This window comes from Cetorhinus maximus, chromosome 11 (genome assembly GCF_964194155.1).
Source record: "Cetorhinus maximus chromosome 11, sCetMax3.hap1.1, whole genome shotgun sequence".
Lineage (NCBI taxonomy): Eukaryota > Metazoa > Chordata > Chondrichthyes > Lamniformes > Cetorhinidae > Cetorhinus > Cetorhinus maximus.
This window is the reverse complement of record NC_135889.1, coordinates 5,452,310-5,473,565: the sequence shown is the minus strand read 5'-3', so window position 1 is coordinate 5,473,565 and position 21,256 is coordinate 5,452,310. Positions and strand designations below refer to the sequence as shown.

General features: G+C 39.6%; 1 protein-coding gene across 1 annotated transcript in view; it reads right to left on the bottom strand.

The window, feature by feature from the left end:
• hdac4 (histone deacetylase 4) overlaps window positions 1-21,256 on the bottom strand; it is a 458,769-nt gene that overhangs the window by 122,690 nt on the left and 314,823 nt on the right. The window contains exons 8-9 of the mRNA XM_078551420.1: window positions 15,014-15,145; window positions 1,854-1,966 (exon numbers count right to left, since the gene is read on the bottom strand). Of these exons, the coding sequence (XP_078407546.1) occupies window positions 1,854-1,966; window positions 15,014-15,145 (245 nt within the window). The remainder of the gene's footprint in view (window positions 1-1,853; window positions 1,967-15,013; window positions 15,146-21,256) is intronic.

Sequence of the window (21,256 nt, the reverse complement as noted above, 5' to 3'; positions counted from 1 at the left end):
CGCAGGTTCAAAGTACTAGAACAGCAGATCAGCCTAGTCCCCAAGTGCTGTTCGTAGCATTCTAAAAATAGAATTGAAAAGCATCAGGATAAATGCTGTGCAAATGAACTGATTTAACAGGTACCAGACTCGGCAAGCAAACACCATTGCTCAAAACTCCTGCCACTGGCATTATAAGTAATAATGTGAAATATGAGAGTTTTTTTTTCAAATTAATGATTTTTAAAATTGCTGAAAAACTCCAAAGATCGAAGGTTTATGTTTCAGAAAGTTTAATATGTGCACAGTCCTTTGAAAACAGATAAAAGGATTCAAAAACATAAAGGTATATAACTTTTAGGTAAATCACTTATTTCATGTTTTTTTTAAAACCTACAAAAAATTGTTTAAATTACAATAAGGGAGTACCAGCATTGATCTCGGACAACTTCAAAAACGTGGCCAGAAGTCAAGTCATGTTGCAACAAAGATTTTGTTTTTAATATAATCAGACCTTATTTTAATCTTACCTTTCTAAAAAAAAACTCCATATATTTCACATTTCTTTCTTGACATGGTTCTTATCTTTGTTCATTAGCATACAGGAAACTATTCTAAGGTTGGCAAAACAATTTCTCCTAGGTTAGGAAGTGTTGGTATAAACTCCTGGTTGGGGAAAGCACTTGGTATTCCTTGAAGCAGGGGTTAATAGAAGATGTAGGAATAAAGACCAAGATATCATAAGAAACAACAATTACTTGCACTTATATAGCACTAAGGTGGTAAAACTTCTCAAGGCAGTTCACAGAGGCATTATAAAACAAAATTTGACACTGAGTCACCAATAAGATATTGGGGGAGATGATCAAAAGCTTGGCCAAAGAATAGCTTCTAAGGAGCTGCTTAAAGGAAGAAAGAGGAAGGTGAGGAGAGGTTTAGGGAGGTAATTTCAGAGCTTAGGGTCTCAGCAGCTAAAGGCACGGTTACCAATGGTGCAGCAATTAAAATCACAGATGCTCAAGAGGCCAGAATTAGAGGAGTGCAGCGATCTCGAGGCGTTGCAGGGCTAGAGGAGATTACAGAGAGATAGAAGCCATGCAGGAATTGGAAACAAGGTTAAGAATTTTGAAAATGAGATGTTGCTTAACCGGGAACTAATGCTGGTTGGCAGCTTAATGGGTGAACAGGACCTAGTTCGAATTAGGACACGGCAGCCAAGTTTGAATGACCTCAAGTTTGCGTTGGGCAAAATATGAAAGGGTTGGCCAGCAATATGTTGCCATAGTTGGGTCTGTAGGTAACAAAGGTATGGGTAAGAATTTCAGCAGCAGTTGAATGGAGGCAGAATTGGGCAATATTTTGGAGTTGGTATAAAGTTGTCTAAGTGATGAAACAGTCAGATATGTGGTTAGAAGCTCACCTTGGAGCCAAACCATCTAGTTCAGTCTCAGTTAGCTGCCAGGGAGAGTGTCGGTGGAGATTGAACAGAGTTTGTAATCGAAGACAACATCAGAGTAATTTATTTATGATGACTAAATAAATCTGATTCCGAGTTTTCCAGGGTTTTGGGGATCAAATTGCCTTGATAATCTCACAAACTGTGGACAGATGGACTTGACTGGTTGAATTACTTTTTCTTTTTATGTGGACATGTGTAGCATGCATTCCTTAATGTGGAGTGAAACAGTTTGATAACTGACATTTCAACTTGAGTAGCCTGATCATCAGAGACTGCAATCACATGCGTTTCTATTTGAATTAAGGAGGGTGGGGAACAAATGACCACAGAAAACAAACCATTTTAAAATCAGAACCAGGACTGGAATTTGTTACCCCAACACTTCCAGGCGTAACATTTACCACAGGAAGGTTACCTCGGTTGGCATATTGGTTGCCGATCCTGCTATCCCATTTTCTGTAGTGATGTTGTTGGAGCTGTTGTTGGGGGAACTTGGGCCAGATCCAGGAGCGCTGTTACAAGCTGAATCTGATAAAACAGAACAACAAATAACAAAATCTCACTAAGGAGACTTCAAGTTTAGAATACCACATCACAGGCTGCTTCTGTTAAGTCACAAGTGAATACAGTAATAACTACTTGTGTGTTATTGAAATGCCACACTACATGCTTCTCCATTTGCATACATAATACACGTTTCAAAACAAAGCTGCCCAACCTCAATCTCCTTTACCCACTGGGGAAGTGTTTTGTGCCACTTCTCACCAACTGATATCAGAAAGTTATCATGGAGATTTAAATCTAGAGTACTACTCTATGCAACAGCTATCACTGCACTGCCACCTACATCTACCTATTACAGAAATGGTGCTCCTCATTCTTTGAATCAATACGACGTAAATTATAGGAACTGCTCTATTTCTCCGCTAGCCCAGTGGAAGAAATCTGTCATTCTGATTTGATAATACTATCAACACTGACTTGGGAAATTCTGTTTCATTAAACAGCCTTTTCAAGAGGCTTATCCTCAAGGATAACTATGTCACATCTGTCTCTCCATTTGAACCAGTAATGACTTTTAATGACTCCTTGAAGGGTTGATCAATGTTGACACAGAATCTCCAAGAACCAAGTTGCTGTGAATTCTGGTCTGCTGCAGATACCTACTCAGGTTCGTCGGTGTCAGTTATTCTTTTAATCAGTATAAATGTTTCACTTTTACGGGACTTAAGTCACACTTCTCTAAGCCAATTGTACAATAGGGTAATTCACGAATGTGGCAATGGCACTCTGTGATCTATACTGGATGTTTGTGTCTTTCATAAGTACAGTTTGTCAATCTTGCCAATAGCGGGCTGAACAAATACTTAGTGAGACAAGGCTGGAAATGAATAGTTAAGTCATTTCTCTTTCTCACATAGGTGAACATACTGAGTAAGAGTTATGATTGAAATCATTTATTTCAAATGACTATAGTACAACATAAAGAACATGTCACACATTCCTATACCAGTGGATTGTCCTACTCAATTCACACAAGAGCTGTCCAGCAGAATTGTCTCAGCAAAGCTGGGTTTCCACCACACTCCACTTTGCTCTCCATTGAAATCAATGGGGAGAGTAATATTGGGTGGGGTATACATCCCATTCAGTGGGTTTAAAGTTATTCACATGGTCTTTACAACATAATGAGTATGAGGTGTTTCTGAATACAGGGGCAAACAAATTAGTTGCTTATTTACAGTCCACAAGGAAACATTAAACTAGCTGATTAGCATTTTAATTACCTACTGTCATCTTTGTAAAGAAAAGAGAACTTGTCTCATTGCCTTTCGCTTTTTTTGGAAAAAACTCACTATAAAAAGTAATTGTTTGTTCCATATCTTTCTGTGGAAAAGTGATCAAAAAATCCAGAAACTTGACACAAATTTCCCATCTTGGATCCTGACCATGAAAAGACATAAGGATGAGGCATGCAGAAACTTCCTAATTTCTGAAGCCAATAGGTTATCAAGAACTGTTACTTTGCTGTCTGGATCCTGTAACAAGTCTGATTAACCAGATTTGGATGGCAATTTCACCTGTAGCTGACCAAAAACGTCTAACATAGAAACATTGAAAATAGGAGGAGTAGGCCATTCGGCCCTTCGAGCCTGCTCCACCATTCATTATGATCATGGCTGATCATCAACTCAATAGCCTGCTCCCGCTTTCTCCCCATATCCCTTGATCCCCTTCGCCCGAAGAGCTATATCTAACTTCTTCTTGAAAACATACAATGTTTTTGCCTCAACTACTTTCTGTGGTAGTGAATTCCACTGGCTCAACACTCTCTGGATGAAGAGATTTCTCCTCATCTCAGTCCTAAATGGTCTACCCTGTATCCTCAGACTGTGACCCCTGGTTCTGGAACAGGTACAGAAAATAATCGAAATATCTAATGGAATGGTGACTTTTATATTGAGAGAACCAGCTTACAAGGTGGCAGAAGTTATGCTACAGCTGTGCAAAGCCCTGGTTAGACCATACCTGGAGAACTGTGTTCAGTTTTGGGGATCACACCCTTGGAAGAATGTATTGGCCTGGGAGGGGATGCAGTGTAGATTAACCAGAATGATAGCTGGACCCTAAGGCACAGATAGTCGTGGAGACTCTCCAGAGTTTCCAAAATAGCAGGCAGGACATGACTGTGGAAGTCCTGCCCCCATTACTAACGCTCCAGATCACCATCTTCCAGCATTAGACACTTCCATGTTAATTATGACTCTCTGGGATAATGGATCACAACTTTGTTCTCATCACCTGATTTCAAAGAATTTCTGTCACTCAGTGACTGCAAAATTTCTTCAACAATAGAGATCATTTCCTTAACCATCAGTGTTGAAGGCATGGCCTGCAAGTTTCTTCAATCCAGCCTTATTTATATTTGTGTGTTCTGCAGCTCAAACTGTGTGGCCGATGAGGGTTAGCAAAGTCTTACCCCGTTTGGTGCATTCAGACTGATGAAGGAACAGCCCTTGTTATATGAATAAGGACACAGTTTCTAAGCTTGGAAGTTAAAAGCTGAAAGGACTGCAGAAGGATGCAATGGTAGTGAAGAGGATGAAGGCAGCAGAGCAGGCCAGGAACAGCAAACAACGATGCGAGATCCAGACCTGTAACCAGAAGGGCTTTTGGTGGTTGGGAGGGCGGGTGGCTGTGGAGGGCACAAGAATTTATTGCACTGCTGGCAGCACAGGGAGTTTTGGACTTTGTATATATAGTACATGGATTTTTACCATAAGGACGCCTCAAAATTGAGTGTCAGTTTTGGGTATGAGAGCTTGGATTTATTGCAGGAGAGGGTGCAGATGGAAGATTCGATGGTTCTGCCATGCAGATCAGGCTGGCTGCTTTGAAAGATTGGACATTCCTGCTCCAAATGTTCTGCAATTTGGATCCTATTATATATAAAGTCCTGCACTGCGACTTTAACATGTTGTCACCAACGTTTCCTCTAAGCTATGTCTATATGACCATGCAGCAACCCGGATGTTAGTGCGCAGTCTGCTCACAGGGTGCTGTACGTGCACAACTATACAAAAGAATTTAGAGGTGCTGCACACTTAAACGAATAGGCTGCACTCAACCAAACAAAATTAGATGCTACACTGGTTGGTTGTCATTTTTTAAGTAATATTTTCTCAGGTTCAGCATCACTGGTTGCTCCTGGAGCAACTCTCATCTTTTTCTGCGTAATCTAGTTGGACAAGAGCATGACCAAGCGATCATAGAAACGAAAACTTAATCCATTTATGGCCACTGTAATAACATACACACCATGCTACATGAATTCTCTGCTCTTCACACAAATTTGACTGAAAGTACTCTATCGACATCAAATGGATAGAGCAGTATACATTACAATCTATTTTCTTGTGACCTTAGCTATGGAAGGCAACTTAACACAGCATCTCTAAGCATAAGATCAGATTTCAGGCTTTTAAAATACAAAGTTTCTAATTACTGATGAAAAATCATAGACCGCTTTGTGGAGTCTACTGCCCCCTTTAGTCAATGAGATTTAGGTTTGATTCAATGATGGTTAATCACAGTTACTAACGAGAATTGAACCCCTATCCTTTGATCTGCAAGCAGAGGTTCCCCTGTATTTGCTTTAGCTAAGCCTCGCAATGCGCAAATGGAATGAAAATGCTTTAGGCCCTTAGCCATCACAAGGAGTGATCTGCTTACAATAAGCTAAAACATTCGAGTTGGTAAACAACAACCCACCTTTAAATAGTTAATAAATCAAATCACTATTATTGAGAGCAGCCTTAAGTTTTTGGCTTATTACTGAAAAAATGCTGAACCTAACATTACAGAAATGAAACAAGTTAACATATCAACCTCAGGCAATATAAAGCAAAATCCAATTTAATACAGAGGCAAAACCAAGCTCCTCATGTTCCAGAACCTGCTAGATACCTGTCCAGGTAGTGTACCCAAGGTAAGTGTGTGTTCCGAGAACAGCTACCATTAGCAAACATTTGGCTGACACCAACTAATAAAGCTCACTGCCCACTGGCATGCGTTTCACTGATAACACACCATTCTATGTTGATCTTTTGATTTGGTTATGAAATATATACCCTTATGTGTATCCAGAATTTTGATTCAATCTAGAAAGTAAATGGAATTGGTATCTTGAACCTTTCTTTAAGGTGAATTAATACTGCTTACACAAAATAGGGCTCATGGGATTGGGGATAATATATCATGGATTGAGGCTTGGTTAATGGATTTAGAAAATCATAATACAATCAGGCAGAGTCAATATGGTTCTGTGGAAGGGAAAAATTTGACAAATTTATTAGGGTTGTAACAAGCAGAATGGGTAAAGGAGAACCAGTTGATGTACTTTATTTGGATTTTCAAAAGGCATTCGATAAGGTTCCACATAAAAGGTTACTACACAAGATAAGAGCTCTTGGTATTGGGAGAGATTATTACCACAAGAGGATTGGCTAACTAACTGGAAATAGTTGGGACAAATAGGTCATTTCCAGGTTGACAACTATAACTATTGCACTGCTATAAGAATCAGGGCCTCAAATATTTATGATCTATATTAATGACTTGGATATAAGGGCCAACTGTAATGTAGCTAAATTTGTCGACGATACAAATTGCTTTCCACCCTATCTTTGTAAGGAGGAAAAGAAGGGAGACTGAAAGGGGATAAAGATAGGTTAAGTGAGTGGGCAAAAATTTAACAGAGTATAATGTAGAAAAATGTGAGGTTGTCTACTTTGGCAGAAAGAATAGAAAATTATTATTTAAATGGATAGACTGCAAAATGTTGCAGCACAGAGGGATTTTGGTGTCCTTACACATGAAATGTAAAAAGTTAGCATGCAGGTACAGCAAATAATTAGGAAATTATGCAATTTAGCAAATGGAATGCTGGCCTTTATTGTAAGGGGGACGGGATATAAAAGTAGGGGAGTCTTGCTAAAACTGTACAGGGCATTGGTGAGACCTCACCTCGCGTACTGTTTTGATCTCCTTACTTAAGGATATACTTGCATTGGAGGCAGTTCACGGAAGGCTCACTAAGCTGAGTCCTGGGATGAAAAGATTGTCTTATGAGGAAAGGTTAAGCAGGTTGGTCCTATTCTCAATGGAGTTTAAAAGAATGAGAGGTGGTCTTTTTGAAGCACATAAAATTCTGAGGAAGCTTGACAGGGTAGATGCTAAAAGGATGTTTCCCCTTGTGGGGGAAAATAGAACAGGAGGCAGAGTTTAAAAATATGGGGTCTCCCATTTAAGACTGACTAAGAGGAATTCTTTACTTGTCAGTCTTTGAATTCTCTTTCCCAGGGAGCAGGGTCATTGAATATATTCAAGACTGAGGTGCTGACGACACAAAGATAGGTAGGAAAATAAGTTGTGAAAAGGACGCAAGGAGGCTACAAGTGAGTGGGCAAAGATTTGGCAAATGGAATATAATGTGGGAGAATGTGAAATTGTCCATTTTGGCAGGAAGAATAAAAAAGCATATCTAAATGATAAGAGATTGCAGAGCTCTGAGATTCAGAGGGATCTGGGTGTCCCAGTGCATGAATCTCACAAGGCTAGTATGCAGGTACAGCAAATAATTAAGGCAGTTAATAGAATGTTATCATTTATTGTGAGGGGAATTGATTACAAAAGTAGGAAGGTTATGCTTCAGTTATACAGGGCACTGGTAAGATCCCATCTGCAGTAGTGTACAGTATTGGTTTCCTTATTTAAGGAAAGATGTAAATGCATTAGAAGCAGTTCAGAGGTGGCTTACTAGACTAATACCATGAATTTGTAGGGGGGTGGTGGGGTTGTCTTATGAGGAAAGGTTGGACAGGTTAAGCTTGTATCTACTGGAGTTTAGGAGAGTAACATGCGACTTAATTGAGGCCTTAAGATCCTGAGGGGTCTTGACAGAGTGGAGGGGATGCTTCCTCTTGTGGGAGAATCTAGAACGATTTAAAAATAAGGGGTCACCTATTTAAGAAAGAGATGAGGAGAGCTTTTTTCTCTCAGATGGTTGAGTGTCTTTGGAACTCTTCCTCAAATGGCAGTCTTTCAATACTTTTACAGAAGAGCTAGATAGATTTTTTAAAAATTTGTTCATGGGATGCCAGCATTTATTGCCTATCCCGAACTGCTCTTGTTCAGACAGCATTTAAGAATCCACCACATTGCTGTGGGTCTGGAGTCACATGTAGGCCAGGCCAGGTAAGGATGGCAGGTATCCTTCCCTAAAGGACATTAGTGAACCAAATGGGTTTTTACGACAATCAGCAGTGGTTTCAAGGTCATCATCAGACTTTTAATTCCATTTATTGAATTCAAAGTTCACCATCTGCCGTGGTGGGATTTGAACCTGGGTCCCCAAAGCATTACTCTGGGTCCCTGGAATACCAGTCCAGTGACAATACCACTATGCCACTGCCTACCTTCTTGATTAACAGGAGGGTGAAAGGTAGGAATGTGGAGTGCAGGTTACAATCAGATCAGCCATGGTCTTATTAAATGGTGCAGCAGGCTCAAGGGGCAGAGTGGCCTACTCCTAATTTTTATGTATGTCCGCATGCTCGAGTTAGACAGATTCTTGTTCTACAAGGGAATCAAGGGTTATGGGGTAAGACAGGAAAGTGGAGCTAAGACTACAATCAAATCAGCCACGATCTTATTCAATGGGGGAGCAGGTTCAAGGGGCCGAAAGGCCAATTCTGCTCCTATTTTTCAATGATAGAAAACAGTAGTAATAAATGGGTCATTTTGAGGATGGCAGGTATTACAAGGATCTGTGCTTGGACCTGTGATTTACAATCTATATCAATGACTCAGACGAGGAGACCATGTGCAATGTCCAATTTTGCTGGTGATACATAGCAAGGTGGAAAGTAAACTATTAGGAACATGTAAAGAGACTGCAAAGAGAGATCCACTTGTTTAAGTGAGTGGACAATAAGATGGCAAATAGAGTATAATATGGAGAAGTATGAAATTATCTACTTTGGTTGGAAGAATAGGAAAGCTGAATATTTTTTAAATGGAGCGATAATAATAAATGTTTGGTTGCAGAGGGATTTGGGTGTCCATGTACACTAATCATGGAAAGTTAACATGCAAGTACAACAGGCAATTATGTACACTAGCCTTTATTGCAAGGAAATTGCAGTATAAGAGTAAGGAAGTCTTGCTGCAATTTCATATGGCTTTGGTGCGGTCACATGTGTAGTACTGCATACAGTTTTAATCTCCATGACGAAAGCAGGATACATTGTCCTTAGAGGGAGTGCAGTGAAAGTTCACTGGATTGATTCCTGTGATGAGAGGAAGCTGATGGTTCATCCCGCTCTCCATTATAACCTATATTGTCTTTCCCCATTTCATTCAAAGATTAGTCTGTTTTCTTCAGAATTTCCCCATTTTGTTCAATCTAAATTCCAAATTCTTGCAGTCATTCCACTTCCCTGCATCTTCAATATGTTGAAACCAAATCTCATTAATGGTCCCTTCCTTTAACTCATCTTTCCTACTATTTCTGCTGTGGTACATCTTAATTCTCCAAGTCTTGACTTCTACCTAGAATTTTCTGGCTTTTAAAATCCAGGCTTTCCATCACACTATCACTTCTTCCAGATTTATGTCATTTTCTGAATTACTCCTTCTACTGCCAATTGTCTGGGTGATGTCTCGCACTGCAGGCATTGGTCTTTCACCTCGGTTATTCAACTTTTTTTTAAAGAAAGGGGAATATGGCTTTTGCTGGAGGTTTATCACATCTTTGCATCTAATGGGGTGGGGTCACACTTGCTGTAAAATGGTGAAGATGTTATCTACCACTGTTGACAGAGTGGTACAAATATTTGAGTCATCTCATTTCCAAAAAAAAAAGGACAAATCTAATTTGGTTGCATTTGAACTTTAATTATTTCTATTTATTTAAACCAGAACCCTGTTGTCCTTGACTTCTATACTCTTCCACATTCTACAATATTGTTCCGTGAGGCAGCTGCACTCTCTTTTCAAATACCACAAGGAAGCAATTTCTCCTACTTTAGCAACCCTACTTAGTATTGCTTTAGAAATTTGAAACTATAAGGATGGAAGCCTATATAATATGCAGATGAGTTATACAAATTAGACATGATCACAATTCTTCTGGCAAGATGTATTTTTCTAGCAGGAAATATTCCTTACTTACTAAATACAGGCTAGCCACTTATTCCATTCATATATTAGAATGCTCAAAATGTGGTTGAAACACATGTAACATTGTAGTCATAAACAGATCATGGTTCTCTGCCTCCTGTACAATTCAGCTTGAAAACAGGTCAAGACCTCAACATTCTCCTCTATGTCAGATTCACAGAGAGTGCCTCAGCAATCACCTGTCAATGTGGATCTCATTTATGAAGCGGTCTTTGGACTCCTTGTGCACAGACAGGAAAGTGGCATTGTCCACAATGGCAGCAGGTCAAGCCTGTCAAACATTAGGGCCAATTTGTTTTGAATCTTATGGTGCTTTGTGGGTGACAGATTGTTCTCACCTCAGCATCATTAAAAAGTTCCTCTTATGCTATCCAAATGATCAGCAGATTAATTTGGAACAATTATCTTGGAGCATATAGGGAAAGAGCATCCATTATCACTAAGTGTGCACTGCCACATTGAAGAGTCCTAATAAGCTGCTGTCAAAATCCAATATCAATATTCCAAATTCAGAATATATTTATAGCTTCTACCCTGACCATGCAACACTAACCTTCCCTGGGCTAGAATACTATTAATATAAAGCTCAGAACCTTAAGGTGGTCTAAGTACTTATTATTTTTTTAAACTTAAATGTACTTTCATTTCTTGAGGCCTAGATGGCACTACGCATCCTTCTGTATCTATGTAGATAAGTTGGAGAGGAGTATTAATATCCTAACTGATAAGACTGCTGATAATCGGCCACATTTACACCTTTAATTGGCATATAAATCTTTAAACAACAGTTTATAAACATAGATATCTAACAAATAAGATTGTTTGCTTTCCATAGTGACGACATGGATACGTAGTCAGAGGTTCATCTCAGGGTCAACTAGGACACCAAGGTTGTAAACCAGTCTGGTTCAGCCTCAGGTGGCTGCCAGGGAGAGAGATGGAGTTGGTGGCTAAGGAATGGAGTTTACAGTGGGGACTGAAGACGGTGCCTTTGGTCTTTCCAATATTTGATTGGAGGAAATTTCTGCACATCCAGCACTGGATGTATGACAATTTAGTAACACTGAAGGAGTCCAGAGAGGTGGTGGTGAGGTAGAGCTGTGTGTTGTCAGCGTACTTGTGAAAACTTTTGTTGTTTTTGGGTGAAGTTGTGAGCAGCAGTATGTAGATAAGAAATAGGAGGAGCCTAGTGTAGACCCTTGGGGAACACCACAGGTAATGGGGGTTGGAAGGGAAGTGATTGCAGGTGATTTTCTGGCTCTGTAATGGCTCAATTAAGATGCACATGAACAGTGCTTTCTGCTTTCCCTGAAGAACCTCTGATATGAAAATCTTCTCTGCTTTTAATAATCTGATTTCAAACAGCGTGATTGTGTAAACAACATTTCATTTTCTGGTTGTTGGGGAGCTTACTTGCATTAGAAGTGAACAACATTTTGGAAGTAGGGTAATATGACAAGGTTCACCAAATGAAACGCACCAACTTTTGACAAGATCACTAAGGATCAATGAACGATACGGTGAATGTTTTCATTATCCACTACAAATCAGAACGGATCAACCAGTGAAACAAATCACTTTGTTACAAGTTGAAAAAAAAACTGACTTTAATTAGAATGTAGGACATATTACAACCATAAAGTACTATAATAAAGCAATATGGCAGCTTTCAGTCTAATTTCTTCTTTTTAATGTACTGCAAACAGTTTCAGGTAAGATTAATAAGTGAGATTTATTTAATACAACATACTGATCAAGGACAGGTTACCTCCTTATTAAGGAATGGTTCCACCTATACCACCTGCTTTTACATTACCCAGGCAGCAGCATAGTTCGTTTTGCTCATGACTTGATCACAAGGTGCTCGAAAACAAGCCTGATCCTGTCCGAGCTATCCATATATACACAGCATTGGAAAGTGTCAGAGTAACAATGGAAAGGATGTGTCTGGCCAATTAACATCAGGGTGCTAGTGCACAATGCCATATATTTCTAACTTATTACGAACCACCATGGTTCTAATATGATTCTGGTCTCAGGAAATGCTCTTAACTGGCAGAGGGGTGCCTAGAATGTGTGCCATCAACAACAGAGTGACTTATCACCAGGACATTTCTTTCAAGTTCTGGCACAGATTTCTGAAGTAAGAGTGGCACTCAGCAGGTCACCCGAACCTGTGTTTGGATTATCTTCACTGGACCTCCCAGCCAATGCTCTAGAGAAGGGAGTGAATGGATAAAGGCAATGCCAACAAAGTGTCAATTAAATTCAAATTTTTCATAAAATTACACAATGTCAGAAATGGTTGCATTCTGATTTGAAGAATTTAGGTTGGATGAACAAAGGTGTTACTGAATTTCCACCACAAATGTATTTAAATGGATGAAATTGTTATTTGATAAATAATTTCTGCTGTTAAAAATATAAGATTTTTAAAATCACTTTTTCTTCTTTTTCTCTGGAGAGTACAATTACTATCCAGATGCACATGTGGACACTGAGTGAGACCACAGATGCAATTTGCCTTGCTGCTGAATAGCCTGGAGACATTCACTGTCTAAACTTATACAAAGAACCATACTCCAGCAAGGAGTCAACACTTTCAGTGAAGGACAAGGAAGAAAAAAGTGGGCACTAAGGCAATACAATGGTATTTTTTGGAATTAGGTTGGGAAGACAGCATTGTGCTTTGCTTGCAAGTCTAAATATGGCTATATTTAATTACTGTAAGTTGAAGGGACCAACTGAGCATTGCTGGTACCTTTGTCCTATACTAATGCCCAACTTTGCAAAACAATGCTGCTAGTTTTCTAGGGATAAAAAAAATTGCACTTGTTATTGGATTGCCTGAAAGAAGTGATTTTACACCACTAGCACCGACTGCAGTCAGTATACAGCACATTAAACAACACTTAATTTGTAATGACTGGAAAGAAGTAGTTTGCATTTATGTAGCAGCTTATTATGTTTTCAGGACATTAGAAACATTTCTAGCCCACAATTTGAGTATGGAACTTTGCTTTCCCCACCCAGTCAGTGTAATCAGGCAATATAAACCTGAAAATCAAGGACACAGGTCTTACAATAGCAGTGCCCATTGTGGCTGAGTAGCATTCTCGCCTTGGAGTCAGAAAATTGTGTGTTCACATCAGAGACTTGAGTACAAAGGTTGGTCTGACGTTCCAGTGTAGTACTAAGGAAGTTCTCTGCAGAGGTACTGGCTGGGATTTTCCAGCCCCATCATGAGCCGCCACCGGAGATTCAGCAGCCCAGCCAAAAGTCCACTTTCCTGGCAGTGGGCGACCGGAAAATTCCACCCACTGTCTTTCAGGTGAGACTTTAAACTGCCCTCTCAGGGCATGTAAAAGATCCCATGGCACTGTTTTGAAGAACAGGAGTTCTCCTGGTTGTCCTGGGCAATCCTCCAATCATCACTAAAAGCAGGTTATTTGGTCATTATGACATTGCTGTTTTTGGGAGCTTCCTGAACACAAATTGGCTGCCGTATTTTCTATGTTACAACAGTGCCCACATTTCAAAACTACTTCATTGGCTGTGAAGTGTTTTGGGACAGCCTGAGGTCATGAAAGGTGCTATTTAAATGCGAGTTCTTTCTTTTAATCATATAGCATTGGAGGCCATTCAGCCCACTGTGCCTGTGTCAGCTCTTTGAATGAGTTATTCAATTAGTTCCACTTCCCTTTCTCCACAGCAGAGCAGCTTTTCCCTTTATAAATCCTTTTGATTGAGACAACAGCCAAAATCAGGCTCAACACTTAACCATGGTCCATCAATCTTCAAATAGCTTTAGTCATGCATATCTTAGGTAAAATTAAGCCAAAATGCTAAACTTGCTCACCCTCCACACTCAGAGGGATAACGATCTTAATTGCCTTTCGATAGCATGTACCTTAAGTTTTAAATTATTTGCCAACAGAATTGTGGCATTAATGTCCACTATCAAGAGGTGTAGGCAAATAAATGGAGCACTTAAAACCTTATTCCTCATCAATTCTGCAAGAAAAAGAATTTGAGTTCAAATCTGTAGTGGCCATGTTTACTGTACAGTGTCTGGTCAGACCCACCTGGAGTACTACACATCATTCAGATCTCTGCAACACAAGTATCCCTCCAGGGCTTTGAGACAGTGCAGAGGAAGGAAGAACTACAGGGAACTACAATAAGCTAGAGCTCAAAAACAGAGCTAAAGCTCAGCTTCAAAAACAAACATCTCAAGGGGAAACATACAAACTACTTAATAAGATAGAAAAAGTGAACCTGAAACAATGCATTCAGATATGCCAGAACACAGATTCAAAATGACAAAGAGCAAATTTGTAGGAGATGCCTGGATGTATTTCTTTATACAGAGAGTGATTAACAGTCAGGACGACTTGTTAGGAATGACAGTCCAGAGGCCAGGGCACTGAGCTAATTCAAGAAACAGAAAGCAATGGGTAATGTGAAGACATTCGGATTGAAAGGGTAGAATCAGATAAGCTGAAGGATCCATTGCATTTGAACAGGTCTTACAAATTCTGAAGTATTCAGGACGATGTGTCAGGATTGAACCTCAACAATAATACCATAGCCGTCTGAAATGTGCTCGTTAATGTCATCATCTAATACAGGGTAACTGTGACAAGAGGCTCAAAAACATCTTTCATTGTTAACAATGTAGATGCTCATTTTATACAAGTTCTTTAAACAGTTCTCAAACAGAATCATAATAGCTATATCATCACAGCAGAAAATATCTATCAGAAATTGGCATCAATGCGTTAACGTAGAACACTAAAGAATGCCCTTTACTGACATCTGCTATTGACATACCTGGAACATCCATGGGTCTCTTTTTAAGTGTGGTTATGGCGCTGCCGTCTTTTCTCCGAAGTAAAGGGCTGCTTCTTCTCTCTGCCACTTTCTGTTTTAGTCTGGAGCGTACCTTTAAGTTTGGCTCAGATGCTGTTGGATCAAACACCAGAAATTAGATTTTGTAACAATAATCCTGGAACCTTTTGCTCAAAGTTCAATTCAATGTGGAGCAATTTGCTCCATGCAAACAACTCTAAGCCAGTATAAAGCACAATTCTGTAGAGCCCGTTCAATTTTTTATCAGGATACATCATCTACAAAGGAAGTGTTTCTTTCTCAATTCTTTCTCTTCTCTTCCCACGGTGTTGATTCTTCGCTAGGTCATAATTCAATCAATCCGCTGCCCCATCTTGTACAAACAGCCAGCCATCTGATAAAACACGTGCGAGTGTTGGCAGTCGAGTCAGACACATTTGCAACTGAACCTAATCCTATTCTCATCCGAGATCTGTACATGCTCGCTTTCTGTTTGGCTACTGGGTAACAATCATGAGTGTGAGCCGTGGCAAGTTTGTATCCTCCCTAAACCAGGGTTCTCAGGGCTTAGTTTACTGCTGAGCGCAGCATATCTTAGCATCTTTTTTGGTCGAAATATCTCAGTACTATTGGATAAACTTAGCAAGCCATTAAGAGGGCTGCAACAGCTATTTTAATAAGTAACAAAAACAGAATTACCTGGAAAAACTCAGCAGGTCTGGCAGCATCGGTGGAGAAGAAAAGAGTCGACGTTTCGAGTCCTCACGACCCTTCAACAGAACTGTTGAACAGTTCTGTTGAAGGGTCGTGAGGACTCGAAACATCGACTCTTTTCTTCTCCACCGATGCTGCCAGACCTGCTGAGTTTTTCCAGGTAATTCTGTTTTTGTTTTGGATTTCCAGCATCTGCAGTAGTTTTTTGTTTTTATATTATTTTAATAAGTAGTCTGTTTCAGCAGGTTATTGTGATGGGTTACAGGTAACCAAACATTTATGCAAAGATGTTATAAAAACAGAAAATGCTAGAAATACTCAGCAGGTCTGGCAGCATCTGTGGAGAGAGAAATGGAGTTAGTTTTCAGGTTGTGACCCAGTATTTTCTGTGTCTATTTCAGATTTCCAGCATCTGCAATATTTTCCTTACTGTTTTGTCTCTGCTAAGGCAAGTAGCCCATTGATAACAAATGTATTCAATGACACAAAACTATCCTTTCCTTTCAGCAGCCAGGAATTGCTCTTGATCACACACTACGCAAAGTCGTGTGTGTAACTGGCAAATAAAATGAATGTTACAAATTATCCTAGAGTTCTTACACGTAGAAATAAAAGAAATGAGCATTGGAATTTTTAAGAACACAAAAGGGCCATTAGGACCAACAAATGTACCACTTTTGAAATACAAACCTAACCATAGCATTTCATATCTTTCAACAAGGTTGTGAAGATTTATCATAAAATCCAGTGCATGGCCATACCTTGCTGCATGGTTTTGTGTTATATCACAGATGGAATTTATATCCTTAGAGCTTGAGCTTTTTTTTAAGGTCCTCAGTTTTAAAAAAATAACCAAAACATGTCTTCAAGAAATCTCCAAAAGGTCTTCACAATGAAAGAGCTCTGGGTTTTATGTCTCTACTTGAAGCATATTTCATGCTTAAAAGCACATTAGGACACTTCCAATAAGCCTCGGGTTACATTCTTCTTTCTTGTGACTATTTATGATTAACATTTGAAATGTTATGTATAAGGATCACCCATATTTTGCACAGCCTACTGGCAAGTTTAGAAGTGAATTAGTGTTATATTTGTTCATAAAGATTAGGAAATTCAGTCAGTCAGTTACTAATATTAGATTGTTGAGGATGAGTAATTTTTTAATGTTAATGCTAATTCTCCCAAGAAGTCCTAATTCATTTCAGTTTTAATTTTTAATCCTCTTTAAATAAATATCTTTGGAATAGAATTTGGGGCTACGATAAAACGAATTATTAAATTTGTTTCCTCCATACTTAATTTTGAACTTGCAAATGAGCTGTCTAGTAAATGTGGATCATGAAAGAATGAAATTTTCTGAAGTATACTACAGCTGAACTCTATAATTAGAGGTACAGTTGTAGGATTTTAAGATTTGCTTGGGACTTTCATCCACTATGATTTGATCCTCCATCTCAAATCATCATGTTCTTTCTCCAGGTTGGTTTAATCTCAGACTATTGCCAGGGAGAAGGTTGGGGTTGGTAGCCAGGGGACAGAGTTTGGAGCAGGACCTAAAACAATGGCTTCAGATGATGTCACCCAGGGCAGCATGTAGATGAGTAATAGGATGGGGCCAAGGATCGATCCTTGGAAGGACAAGAAGTGACATTGAGTTCACAAATTGTGGAATATCAGCTCACCCCTTCATTGCCACTGGTGCACTAACATGCTACCCTTATGATTAGGGCAAGGGGTTGAGAACAGTGCCTGATCTCACCAAATTTATACATTCAGTTATGCATAACAGAATGATGTACTAAGAAAGGTTGATGTAGAGATTGTGAAAATGAAAGGTTCTGAACAGTAAAATAAAATCACTTGCTGCAAAAAGTCACTGCTCTACTTATACCACCTGCTTAAACCAACTTCTCACTCCATTAACAAATGAAGTATCATAAATTTGTTTACTCGGTCCATCTCATCTAGTTATGAGCATGTCATTTGGATGTATAAATAAAATAAAGAGTTATATTTTCCTTTGTCATATGCCGAAATAGAAAAAAATGTGTTTGTTCGCCTGCAAATGGAGGCAGTTGGTTCCATAACTACTTATACTTTCCACTGAAGGAGGCAAATTTAACTTGCTTTCAAGATGATCAGCAATCACTTGACATTTCACAATAGTGTCATCAAATTAAGTTTGCATTTTTGGTATGACACATCCTACCTGATTTATATAATCTAGATTTTCTTCTAAAATTGTGCTTACCCCCACCCCCAGAAATGAAATATTAAAAATTTTCAACAGGTTGTTTTTAACTAAATGACATTTGGGGTGGAATTTTGTGCTCGCGCTGGTGGGAAGCCTGGAGGCGAGAAGGGCATTTATTTAGGCTGGATGGTGGCATACCTGAATCCCACCGCCGCCAGAATAAAATTCTGAACAGGAGGGCCCATGGTAGACCTTCCTGTCCTGCCGCCAATTGAGGCCCTAAAGTGGCCAAATGATGACTACTTAAGATCCTCATCTTGCTGCCACTGGTATTAACTCAGCTGCAAGCAGGTCTGTCGCCATGCGATGTGCGCAGCAGGTAAATTTGTGCTAATATAAAAGCAAAGCTAATATAAAAGCTAAATTTGTGCATCCAGCTTGTCAACTACAGGAGTCTCGTGATCAAAGGCATTTAGTGCTTGATCGAGGGACTGGGCATCAGGAAGGGGGGAACCTGCTGAGAGCCACCCCTGCCTCTGTTGCCAACCTCCCTCTCCTCATGACCCCCAACTCACGAAACCTGCACCCACATTACTTACCTGTGGCCTAGGTTGCTCCGTAATCCTGGAAGTCCAGTGCCCGTCCTTCCGGCAGCAGCCATCACTACCCCAGTGGCGCTGCTGGGCACAAGAGCTGCTGGCTTCTGATTTAGCCTGCAACTCTCGGTAGGGGTGAGCTTTCCGCTCCGGGGGTCTTGGTTCCAGGGGACTGCCCACTGCTGGTCTCGCCATTGCCTGATTGGCGTGTGGTTTGGAGGGCCTTCCCGAGAAAAGAGGTAGCACGGGTGTCTCATCAGCTCTCCAGCTGGCAGGTGAGGACCCGACACCTCAACAAGATTCCGCCCTTTGTTTCCTTTGAAAAATGGGCAGCAAAATGGAAATGAGAAGGAACATATCTTATTTTGAATCTCGTTCTAAACTACAATTTAAATCCATGATTGTGCGTCCACCATGATTCTTTAGGTATTTCAAATGCCACTGCTATTGTTTACTTAAAACAGGAGGTATAATTTTTTTTTGTTCCCTGCTGCTTTACTTGCCGACAATCTTTTTTCCAAAGATATACTTCATTCATAAAATTTGTAAAAGTACATTGCAAAACATTTCAAATTGAATATTACAGAAAGTGCAAAAAAATCCAATTTTTCTCCATACAGCATGTTCCATTCTGAGGTGCCTCAATACAATAACTAGCTGGTCTTTCAGTGCGAAGAGTTACCCTCAACCGAGTGTTGCAGACTGGCACATTCCAAGATCCAGGACTATGTGCTGAGGGACGCACTAAAACTTGGGGCAGCCGTTACTGAGGCATTATAGGGAAAAGCCACTGTCTAAGGCCTTCCAGCCATAGTACACAAAAGGGCTGGAAACTGTGTAGAACCCCTTGGGCTGTATGCCTGACATGAAATATATATTGTGAATATCAAGAGCATTGAAATTGAATTGAGGCATCTCAGAGTGGAACATGCTGTCTGGAGAAACGTTGAATTCTATTGCACTTTCTGGAATATTCAATTTGAAATGCTTTGCCCTAGGGCTGTATGCTTGACAGAGTGTATATTGCAAACATCAAGAGAATTGCATGTTTACAGGGAACAGGGTACTGTGCTAGGTGTAATGCCAGCACTGCCAAACCATACCATGCTGGGTCCAAAAGAACCTCAGCGCTTCATTGTTAAACTGTGCAGGGCCCTGCTCTACCTTCACCAGGAAATGGGGCAGAGTGGCATTTGTGAAAGTAGTAGTGACATTACTCCAAACTTTAAATTATAAAGAGAATACCTATTTCTGTACCATCCAACTTTGTTGCTCAAGTCTGACATGCCTAGATTCATTGTATCATCAAATTTCTGTGCCCATGTGGTATCCTGCATCTATTAAAGGGTGTACTGAAATGCAACACCAATTCATTCATGAAAAGATAGCTGTGAGAAGCTAAGCCATGGCCAATGTTAGGAAATTATGAATGAATCGTTCTATTTAAATAGCAGCACAACCTGAGCTTCAAATCAAAAGGAATCATCTACTTTCAAATGATACTACTACAAAAGTTTATCACCAAAGAAATTTATGCAAATTCAAAAAGGGGAGAAATTAGCTTAAAAGCAAATAAGTTGCCTTTGGAAACCTCTAAAGAAACTTGTGTCTCAATTACTTCTCTATTTAAAAATTAAACTTATAATTCAAAACAATCTGCCATTCTGAATTTTCAGACAAACATACTAGGAATGATTGCAAATCTACGGTTTTGTGCATAAGCAATGAAATTTGGAGATGTTTAAATTGTAACGTTAACGTGAAATGTTAACTGTTTCTCTCTCCACAGACGCTGTTAGACCTGCTGAGCATTTCCAGAGTTTTAACTTTATTTCAGATTTTCAGCATCTTTGTATTTTGCTTTCGTATCCAATAAACCCAGTTCTGACTCCAGGCTAATCATTTCTACAGAACACAGTGAGATTAAAAATGCCATCTGTGTAATTATTAATCCTTCACATCATAACCTGAACAACATAGGAACAGTTGCCATCCCTTGGCTTGAAGATGAAATTGTGTGCACGTTCCCTCAATTGCTTGCCCAGGAAAACTCTTGCTCCCCACAGCGAATTACTAGTTGAGTACAAGGCCCTTTGGGTCAGTTTGCATTCAGTTTTAATGACAAGTTGTAAGGATATTCTGCTTGATTGTGCGTGGGCGCTGGACAATGAATGCGCAGACAGAACAGGAGTGATTGGTCTGCTGTTCAACAGGAAATGTGTGTGGGCAGATGACAAAGATCACCTCTTCAACTCAAGAGACAGAACATTTAATGCTAAGCTCAACAAAGCAGCTACACAAATTACAGGCTTCTTGGTGTCAGCCCACTCATGCAGTTTCAGCTTCCTTTGAATTACAGTACTCTCAATGGTGGCAGCTTTGTTGTTCTTAAATAGTGGTGACCTATACAAAAAGCCTTTAATTTATCTACTCACAACTGGGGTGCTTTTATTCATTTTCATCTGTGAATCTAATTGGTACTACCTGTTTGAAATACTGTACTTCACTAAAAATGAGCACTAAACACAATTTGAACAGCTCTCATCATGTAATTTGAATCATAACCTACATATTAAAGGAAAATGTGGCACTGTGACTATATTGTAACATTAACACAAAAGTATAATGCTGATTTTACACAGCAATGCCAGTTCTAAACTAGCCATTCATTCAAGTTTCCCTAAGCTTAAAGCAAGTAGCTTTAGCAGCATAATTAAAGGA